The sequence below is a fragment of the Leucoraja erinacea genome, chromosome 22 (assembly GCF_028641065.1).
Source record: "Leucoraja erinacea ecotype New England chromosome 22, Leri_hhj_1, whole genome shotgun sequence".
Lineage (NCBI taxonomy): Eukaryota > Metazoa > Chordata > Chondrichthyes > Rajiformes > Rajidae > Leucoraja > Leucoraja erinaceus.
In genome coordinates this window covers 4,462,906-4,473,769 of record NC_073398.1, presented here as the reverse complement: position 1 = coordinate 4,473,769, position 10,864 = coordinate 4,462,906, and the positions used below count along the sequence as shown (strand labels likewise).

At 49.1% G+C, this 10,864-nt stretch overlaps 1 protein-coding gene across 1 annotated transcript in view; it reads right to left on the bottom strand.

Annotated features, from left to right (window-relative positions):
* The window catches only part of eea1 (early endosome antigen 1), a 98,201-nt gene that overhangs the window by 3,168 nt on the left and 84,169 nt on the right, over positions 1–10,864 (bottom strand). The window contains exons 26-30 of the mRNA XM_055652804.1: positions 9,868–9,998; positions 6,609–6,794; positions 4,421–4,659; positions 2,808–2,928; positions 732–830 (exon numbers count right to left, since the gene is read on the bottom strand). Coding sequence (XP_055508779.1) covers positions 732–830; positions 2,808–2,928; positions 4,421–4,659; positions 6,609–6,794; positions 9,868–9,998 — 776 coding nt within the window. The remainder of the gene's footprint in view (positions 1–731; positions 831–2,807; positions 2,929–4,420; positions 4,660–6,608; positions 6,795–9,867; positions 9,999–10,864) is intronic.

Below are 10,864 nucleotides of genomic sequence, written 5' to 3'. Positions count from 1 at the left end.
TGTACACTCTGGAGTTTAGAAGGATGAGAGGATATCTCATTGAAACATATAAGATTGTTAAGGGTTTGGACACACTAGAGGCAGGAAACATGTTCCCGATGTTGGGGGACTCCAGAGCCAGGGGCCACAGTTTAAGAATAAGGATTAAGCCATTTAGAACGGAGACGAGGAAATACTTTTTCTCACAGAGAGTGGTGAGTGTGGAATTCTCTGCCTCAGAGGGCGGTGGAGGCAGGTTCTCTGGATGCTTTCAGGAGAGAGCTAGATAGGGCTCTTAAAAATAGCGGAGTCAGGGGATGTGGGGAGAAGGCAGGAACGGGGTACTGATTGGGGATGATCAGCCATGATCACATTGAATGGCGGTGCTGCGTCGAAGGGCCGAATGGCCTACTCCTCCACCTATTGTCTATTGTCTACTCATGACTCATGTCTAAATGCCGAAAGACAATAATTGACTAAAGAGACATTTGGACAATAAACGCCTGAAAGATGTTTGGTTGTGGGAGTGAGGGCAGGATAGAGAAACGGAGATGCTGCCGGTCCCGCTGAGTTACTCCTGGATTTTGTATCCAAATTCAAATGACGTCACGCGCTCCAGACGGCTGTGCGGGCGCATGATGGCACGTGTGACCTTCGCGCCTCAACGTGACCACAAGGTCGCATAATTAGCATGCCAAGGAGACGCAAGTGGGACAGGGGCTGAAGATTTGAAACAGCAAGCGCTCACTTACCTTTCTTATGGTGACTGAGAACCCTTTTCCACAGGACATACAATTCAACACGTCAGTATCGTCAGTCCACTTCCTATTCAGTGCTTGCGTGTGCTTAATCTACCACAACAAAAGAGAACCGTTATAGTATCATAGAGTGATCCAGTGTGGGAACAGGCAGTCTGGGTTCAATGGCCATCACCACCACTGTGCGTATGGGGTTTGTACATTCTCCCTGTGACCGTGTGGGTTTCTTCCCATGCGGGTTGTTTGGTTAATGGGCCACTGTAAATCGCGCTGGTATGAAGGCAATGTGGAGCCTCGAGATGGGGTAATGGTGGGGCAAGGCGGGAGGGGGGGCTGGGACAGGGAAGGATTGGTGTCGACCAGGGTGAACTTACGTGGTCACAGGATGAACGTGCAAACTCCACATAGACAGCACCAGAGGTCAGGATTGAACCTGAATCACTGGTGCTGGGAGGCAGAGGCTCTACCAGCTGTGTAACTTTATTCCATGGAGATTGCACCTAGTTTCTCCATCCTGCTGTCCAACTGAAATCCCCAGCAGTCCCTTTACTCCCTAATATCCCTAAAATCCTTCCTGCATCTTCTCTAGGATTTTCAAATCCTTCCCAAATACTCCAATTGTGGCCCAACCACAATATTCTGCACAGGTTCATCGTAATCTCCCTTCATTCATACAAACCACAATCCCATTTACTGGAGTCATACAGCCTAAGCAGGCCCTCTGCCCAACTTGCCCACACCGACCAACATGTCCCATCTACACTAGTCCCACCTACCTGCGCTTAGCCCATATCCCTCTAAACCTGTCCTCCCAGTGTGCCTGTCTAAATGTTGCTTACACGTTGCGATAGTAGACAATAGACAAGAGACAATAAGTGCAAAAGTAGGCCATTCAGCCCTTCGAGCCAACACAGCCATTCAATGCGATTGATTTGGGGATGATCAGCCATGATCACATTGAATGTGGATCGAAGGGCCGAATGGCCTACTCCTGCACCTATTGTCTATTGTGATCATGGCTGATCATCCACAATCAGTACCCCGTTTCTTAGTTCTCCCCATATCCCTTGATTCCGCTATCTTGAAGAGCTCTATCTCTCTTGAAAGCATCCAGGGAATTGGCCTCCACTGCCTTCTGAGGCAGAGAATTCTACAGATTCACAACTCTTTGGGTGAAAGGTTTTTCCTTGTCTCCGTTTTAAATGGCCAAACCCTTATTCTTAAACTGTGGCCCCTGGTTCTGGACTCCCCCAACATTGGGAACATGTTTCCTGCCTCTGGCATGTCCAATCCCTTAATAATCTTATATGTTTCAACCTGCTTCAACTACCTCTCCCAGCAGCTTGTTCCATCCTTTGTGTGAAAAAGTCAACTCTCAGGTTCCTATTTCATCTTTCCCACCTCGCCTTAGACGTGTGTCCTGTGATCTGCCCGATCTATTCCTCTCATGATTTTGTACACATTCCCCAAGAAATTCTTGCTATTGAGGGAGTGCAGCATAGGTTTACAAGGTTAATTCCCGGGATGGCGGGACTATCATATGCTGAGAGAATGGAGCAGCTGGGCTTGTACACTCTGGAGTTTAGAATGATGAGAGAGTATATCATTGAAACATGTAAGATTGTTAAGGGCTTGGACACGCTAGAGGCAGGAAACATGTTCCCCATGTTGGGGGAGTCCAGAACCAGGGGCCACAGTTTAAGAATAAGGAATAAGCCATTTAGAACGGAGACGAGGAAACATTTTCAGATGGCGGTGGATGCTTTCAACAGAGAACTAGATAGGGCTCTTAAAAATAGCGGAGTCTGGGGATATGGGGAGAAGGCAGGAACGGGGTACTGATTGGGGATGATCAGCCTTGATCACATTGAATGGCGGTGCTGGCTCGAAGGGCCGAATGGCCTACTGCACCTATTGTCTATTGCCCTGCCACTTTCAACAGTGTGTACCCCCCTCTGAATGTGCACATGCTTTAGAATCGACCCGTTAGCCCCTGTCGTCTCCTCTCATTCCTTGTGCCGGGGGTGTAGGTCCACTCTCGCTGCTTCTCCAGTCGCGGTGCATGGTTACCTGCAGTGCCTGATTCTCTCGGCCCAGCTCCTGCATGGCTGCTGTCGTGTCATCCAGCTTCCGCCTCAGGTCCATCACCTTCCCCTGCAGCTTCTCCATCTCCCCTTCGCTGCTGAGGCACCTGGTCGACAAGGCACGAGCGGTGAGAATGGGCACAAGTGACAGACGGCAACAGACAGCAACGTGTGCCTGACCACAGGCCTTACAGCACGCAAAAAACATCAAACAGTGAAAGGCCTGGACACAGTGTGGATGTGGAGGGGATGTTTCCACTAGTGGGGGAGTCCAGGACCAGAGGCCACAGCCTCAGAATTAAAGGACGTCCGTTTAGGAAGGAGACGAGGAGGAATTTATTTCGTCGGAGGGTGGTGAATCTGTGGAATTCTTTGCCACAGACGGTTGCGGAGGCCAAGTCAGTGGATATTTTTACGGCAGAGATAGAGATTCTTGATTAGGACGGATTTATGGGGAGAAGGCAGGAGAATGGGATTAGGAAGGAGAGATAGATCAGCCATGATTGAATTGCAGAGTAGACTTGATGGGCCAAATGGCCTCATTCTGCTCCTATCACTTATGACTAAAGCTTTTCCCTGTACATCGGTACACGTGACAATAAACTAAACTGTAACTGTAACTCGACCTGGGTGTAACTAAGGCTGCACTTCCTCTCCCCAAAGGCTCAGTAGTTCCCTGCTGAGCACTGCCTGCCTTCTGCCACTCTGCCTCAACTGGGACAGAGGGGGACCCATGCCAACTGGCATCAGGGTGCTGGCAAACCCAGCGGGTTAGCTTTGCCTCACCTCCTTTATTTAATCGTGAGACGCAAATGTCGCTGCCAATGCCACAATTTAGTAGCTGCCCCTGAATGGAGGATGCAGTTAAATACATCAGAAAGTCAGTCCCAGGTGCACAACACAGAAATGGACCTTTTGGCCCATCACAGCCGTGCCGACCTTCAATGCCTTGCCCATTGACATGCCTGTCTAAATGCGTCGTAATCATAGGGCTAGAATCTGATTCCAATACCACTTCTAGCAGCGCGTGGCAGATACATACCACTCTCCATAAAATATTTACCCCCCAGATGCCATTTATAATCCTTTCCTCAATTCCTTGGATGCATGAGGATGAGGGGATGATCTTATAGAGGTGTACAAAATCATGAGTGGAATAGATCGGGTAGATGCCCAGAGTCTCTTGCCCAGAGTTGGGGAATTGATAACCAGAGGACATGGGTTTAAGATGAAGGGGGAAAGATTTAACAGGTATCTTTTTCACAGGAAGGGTGGAAGGTGTATGGAACGAGCTGCTAGAGGAGGTAGTTGAGGCTGGGACTATTGCAGCATTTTTTTGCTGAGGTGGGGATTGAAAGTGAATCTGGGCCGATGGTCTTGAGCTTGAGTCTTCCACCCCCTCAGCCACCTACACTGTCTTTACACCGGAGATAGATACAAAAAGCTGGAGCAACTTAGCGGGTCAGACAGCAACTCTGGCGGGAGTGACTAGGCGATGTATAGGGTCCAAACCCTTCTTTACGCTGACGGCCACATCAGCCCCCTAAGACCCAGTGCTCGTACTCTGTGCAGCCAGCCACGCAGTCAGCGCAGACTAACCTCTCCAGCAGGGCTCTCCTCTCCTCCTGGTTGTGCTGCACGGTGGCTTCCAGGACGGCGATCTCGCCGCGCAGGTCGTCCGTCTGCTTCTCCAGCTCGCTCACCCGCCGCTGGCTGCTCTGCCACTCCTTCTTCAGAGTGGCCACGTTCTCGTTCAGCGCCGTGATCTGCATGCTCAGCTTCAGCTCGGCCTCCTCGTGCGTCTTGCGCTGCCCGGCCCTCTCCTTCACCTCCAGCTGCTGCGTTGGAGCAACGGGAAGAGCGGCTGAGACACGTCGCAGCACAACAAGAGCACACTCTCCATCGACTGTCCACACCCAGCCCGACAGACGGACCTCAATCTCACACAGCCACCACGCCCCAAGTGTACAATAACCTTAGTTCCCCACACGTCACAGCGCCAGACACCCGGCTTCAATCCTGATTACGGGTGATGTCTATACGGAGTTTGTACGTTAAACGTCACAGCACAAGAATGCACAGGCAAACAGATCAAGCCAAGCTGATGGAGTCACCAGGTAGACAGGAGAATGATTACACATTAACGGCAGCTTCAAAGCATTGAGTGTTACAGAAGCAGATGAATAGTGCATGCTGTGTGTACACAACGGTTCATCTCAGGTGGTTATTGTACTCCAGCCAACGTGAACCATCAGCTCCCTCTACATTTACCCCTCTCCTGTCCTTTCATTTCCTGGCCAATGGTCTTCTTGGGGAAAAAAGCCCAGGCATCCTCAAATCCCCCCACTGCCTCTCCAAGTCTGGCCGTGTTTCTATTTGTCTCACTAATAAGGACAAAACTGGCAATTTCCCAGCTCTTTTGCACTGACCATCACTGAATGGCAATGGGCAGCAGAGTGGCGTAAGGCAAGGGGTTGGGGAGACAGGTTGCTATCTCTAGAGAGGGAAGGACACAGCAGTGTCCCAGAGGATTAGGTCGAAGCTCACGGCACCTTCTAAAATATAACAATGATTGTGGCCACATAGTGGGCGCAGCGGGAGAGTTGCTGCCTTACAGCGCCAGAGACCCGGGTTCAATCCTGACTACGGATGCTGTCTGTGTGGAGTTTGTACATTTACCCTGCGATCTCAGGTTTCCTTCTGCCCTCCAAAGACGTACAGGTTTGCAGGCCGATTGGCCTCAGTGAATTGTAAATTGTGCGTAAAACAGTGCTAGTGTACGGGGTGATCGCTGGTCGGCGCGGACTCGGTGGGCCGAAGGGTCAGTTTCCGCGCTGTATCTCTAAAGTCTAAAGTAGAGAACTATTAAAAGCGAGCGGTGAGAGGAAACTGGTTTTGCAGGACACAGTAACAAAGGTACGTTGGGCATTTGGATTGAATAATGGGATGGGAGCTTGAGCCTATGTAGGAGTGTCCGTCTGGGGAGAGTGTGTAGCCCGTGGATGGCCTGTCCTGGCCTGTGCCCACAGCATTCACACAGATGCACTCAAACCCACCTCAGCCTTCCCAGGTGGCTTCTATCTGATCACCCCTTTCTCAGCTTTCCCCTCACCCATTTCGCTGAACCTTCCAATGTCTCGGTGGGTAGGAGGGAACTGCAGATGGTGGTTTACACCGAAGAAAGACACAAAATGCTGGAGCAATTCCTTATACTTAGTCTGAAGAAGGGTCTCGACCTGAAATGTCACCCATTCCTTCTCTCCAGAGATGCTACCTGTCCTGCGGAGTTACTCCAGCATTTTGTGTTGGTCTTCCAAAGTCTACCCTTGGTAGATCCTCCCTCCCTCCCGAATTAATGCAAACGTTCCCAGATGAGAGAGATGAGAAATGAGTCTTGATACTAATGGCCCTGTCCCACAGTACGAGTTCATTCCAAGAGCTCTCCCGAGTTTAAAAAAAAATCAAACTCGTGGTAAGCACGGAGAATGAACGTAGCGGGTACGTCAGAGCTCGGGGGCGTCTCTTAGCGGCTCGTACCGTGAACTGCAGGTACTCGGGAAGACTCGCTAACGGCAGATAAGCACGGGAAGACTCGTGAAGATTTTTCAACATGTTGAAAAATGTCCACGAGAGCCCAGAGTACCGATGAGCGGCCATTACCGTAAATCTCCGAGTTCGAATCAGGCCAAACTCGGGAGAGCTCTTGGAATGAACTCGTACAGTGGAACAGGGCCATGAAGCAGCTGACAAAAAGGCACTCTGTCTTGTCTTATACTAGAGTACCAACCAGTTTGGCGTCCGAGTCTGCTTGGTGCTTCTTCATATTCTGCTGGGCCTCGTCGACCTTGGCCTTGGTGAGCTGGTGGCTGGTTTTCTCCTGCTCCAGTATGGACCTGGTGCTGTCCGCCTTGGCCTGAAGCTCCAGCTTCTGCTGGATCAGCAGCTGCTTGGCCTCCCTCAGCGCCGACAACTCCTGCGGGCAGCACGAACACCGTCAGCCCCCCAAACCTGCACTCACCCGGCCTCATTCCACACACGCCCCGCCGTCACAGAGGACACATGCACCGCACAGGGACAAAACCCTTCACGGACCGGCTGAAGCTGGAGGTTTAAAGGATCAACTGGAGGTTGGGAGAGGGGAGAACGACAGGTTTAGGGTGGTGGTCTGGAGTGTGTCTTAGGAGTAAACAGTTTCCCACTCACCTAGTACTGGAGGAGGCTTCTCACTAATCTGGTCATGGAGTCATACAGTAAGAGTGTGGAAACAGGCCCTTCGGCCCAACTTGAATTTCATTGTCCTATCTGGGACACATGACAATAAACTCTCTTGAACTTGTCCACACTGACCAACATGTCCCATCTACACTAGTCCATCTGCCTGCGTTTGGCCCATATCCCTCTAAACTTGTCCAAGGCCTGGCCTACTTGTCTAATTGGTTCTGAAATGTAGCGCTGGTCCCTGCCTCGACTACCTCCTCCAGCAGCTCATTCCAAACACCCACCACCCTTTGCATGAAAAAGTTACCCCTCAGATTCTGATAAATTCTAAAACCTGTGGCTTCCAGTTCTCGATTCCCCAACTCTGGGCAAGAGACTCTGTGCGTCTGCCCGATCTATACCTCTAATATACCTCTGTATCTGATCACCCCTCATCCTCCTGCACTCCAGGGAATAGAGTTCTAGACAGTTCAACAACCACTCTCTGTGGGTCAAATCCTCAAGTCCTGGGAATATCCTTGTAAATCTTCTCAGCACCCGTTCCAACTTAACAACATCTTTCTGATAACATGGTGCCCAGAGCTGAACACAATATTCTAAATGCAGCTTCACCAACATCATGTATAACAGCACCATGACCTCCCAACTTCTATACTCGATGCTCTGACTGCTGAAGGCCAAAGGATGTTTTGACCACCCCATTTAACTGTGTGGTTATTTAAGTGGGAAAGAGTGGGTAACAATGGAGTATTGTGGTGGAACAGGATCTCAAAACTAGCACCATTTTATGGGCGGCATGGACAAAGGAATATAAATCAACACAGGCAGACAGTAAAACAGGAAAGGATGGTGCAGCTGAGATAGAAGTAGTTAAGGGCCTGTCCCACTGTGGCGACCTAATCCGCGAGTTCTGGCAGATTTTCCCTCGACTCACACTTGCAGCATGGTCGACACAAGGTCGTAGGAGGTCTTTGTAACCCTCCTTCATGCTCGAGAGTGGTCTCCGCGTACTCGAGAGCTCAACTAGGTCACGGCGTTTTTTTTTCAATGTTAAAAAATGCCCGCAAGTAAAAAAAGGTCACCATGGAAAAAAATCAATACTTTTTAACTTGTAGGTTTAGTCGTAGTAGATCGGCATGTTAGACGTAGGTAATCGAGGGTAGTCGTAGATAGTCTTCATCATAGTCGAAGGAAGGTCAAAGGGAGGTCGAAGGAGATCGAAGGAGGTCGGCTTCACTCCACTATTTGGTTTCTAATTTTCCCGAAGTTAGTCATAGCTAGTCGAAGCTGGTCTTCAACATAGTGGAAGGGGGTCTTCAACATGTTAATTTTTCAAACTCTTCTAAACTCACCAATTAGGTCACCCAAGTGGGACAGCCCCTTTAGTTTCAAAAGGAAGAAGTAACCGGATCTAGTGTAAATAGAGGTCAATGCTTGGAACCAGATCCGAGCATTTTCTAATTGTCGAGAAACAAACAAATGAGAGGAGAGTGGGCGGCACGGTGGCGCAGCGGTAGAGTTGCTGCCTCACAGCACCAGAGACCCGGGTTCCATCCTGACAACGGGTTCTGTCTGTACGGAGTTTGTACTTTCTCCCCGTGACGGCGTGGGTTTTCTTCGGGTGCTCTGGTTTCCTCCCACACTCCAAAGACGCAGGCATGTAGGTTAATTGGCTTTGGTAAAGATTTTAAATTGTCCCTCGGGTGTGTAGGATAGTGTTAATGTGCGGGGATCGCTGGTCGGCACGGAGTCTGTGGGCCGAAGGGCCGGTTTCCCTCTGTGTCTCTAAACTAAACTATTTCAGAGTTGCCATTTAAAATAAATTGATAGGCACAAAATGCAATCAGCGGGGCTAACGAATTGGTGACTTTCGTGAAGGAGGATGCAGTCAGATGGGGTGAAATCAAGAATATTTAATTGTCAGATGTACTGACAACAGAACAATGAAATTCGTACTTGCAGCAACAGGCTTGCAACCGCAATATACGGAAATACAGAATAATTTAAAATAAATTAATAATTGTAATGCTAGTGCAAAAAACCAAGTGCTTAGTGCAGATAAGACAGTTCATAGCTGTAGACACGAGAAACTGCTGGTGTTGGGTTACAAACAAAAGATAAAGTACTGGAGTAACGCAGTGGGTTAGGCAGCATCTCTAGAGAACATGGATAGGTGACCTTTCGGGTTGGTTCCCTTACTCAGACTGAAAGATAGAGAAGCTTCTTCAGTAATGTTAATGATCTTAAAGATCTAAATTATCTTCAGTATAAACCTGCACGTGACGTTTCCGATTGGGCCCTTTCTTCAGACGGATTGTGGTGGGGAGGAGTGGGCTGGGGGAGAGATGAGGGGTGGTTAAAGTCTGGGAACAGGTGGATACAGGGGAGGGGGAGCAGAATCAGAGTCGGCTCGGTCCCAGCTGCACAGTGTTCAAGTGTCTGGTGGTTACTGGGATTAAGAAGCTGTTCTTGAAGCTGGTGTTCACGGTTTCTCAGGCTCCTTGTACCTCCTTCCCGACTGGAAGTGAAGTTTCCATTAAATGCAACAAGGGCCAACTCGATCAGGAACACGGCACCTGGGCGTTCCTGATTAGTACCGGTTTCATTGGTTATGGGGAGAAGGCAGCAGAATGGGGTTAAGAGGGAGAGATAGATCAGCCAACATTGAATGGTGAAGTAGTCTTGATGGGCCGAATGGCCAAAATTCTGCTCCTAGAACTTATGAATCACCTCAGGTCATTCATTTAGTTAGTGATAAGGAAAGTTGTTAACCCCTCGAGTGTGCAGTGGTGAAGTGCGTCCATGATTGCACTGCTGCATGTACTCACCTTGTCGTAGCCTTGTTTCTTGTTGCGTGCCTCCTCCTTAGATCTGTTCACCTGCTGCTCCAGGGATGTCCTGACTCCTTGCAGCTCCTCTATTCGCACTTTCTCTTTTGCTAATTCCTCTTCTTTAAAGCCTATTGAAGTTTGGAAGGGGGGAGGAGGGGGGGGGGGGGGGGGGGGGGGGTTGGGGGCAACGCAGGGGTGAGGGGGTGGGTGAAGAAAGGCTACACTTAAATCCTAAATCAAAAATCTTAGAAGTTAAGACCCCAAAGTTCCAACTACTTAAAAACAACTTTTGACATTAAATCTCTCAAATAAAAAAAATAGCTGTAGCTTCTGAATTATAAAACCCATTGACACTAATTTTAACTTTTAAATGTTAAACGTTAAAATCTGAAAACCGTTCACAAGACTTGCAGGACTCATATTTTAAAAGACTACCACCGTTCATGTGCAGAGGGCTGGACTTTAGACTTTAGAGATATAATGCGGAAACATGCCCTTTGGCCCACCAAGACCACACAGACCATACATTAACACTGTCCTGCACACTAGGGATCATTTTATAATGTCAATTAACCTACAAACCTGCACGTCTTTGGAGTGCGGGAGGAAATCGGAGCACCCGGAAAAAACCCACGCGGTCACGGGGAGAACGTGCAAACTCCGTACAGACAGCCACCCATAATCATAATTGAACCCGGGTCTCTGGCTCTGCAAGGCAGCAACTCTATCACTGCGCCGTGCTGCCCTAACTATAAAAGCTTCTGAATTACGAAATGCATTGACACTAATTTTAAATTGAAATGTTAAACTCAAATCTGAAAACCGTTCACATAAATCACCGCCTGCAAGCTTCAGCTTTTAAAAGAACCACCACCATTCATGTGCAAGAAAGAACTGCAGATGCTGGTTTAAATCGAAGGTAGACACAAAATGCTGGAGTAACTCAGCGGGTGAGTCGGCATCTCTGGAGAGAAGGAATGGGAGACCTTTTGGG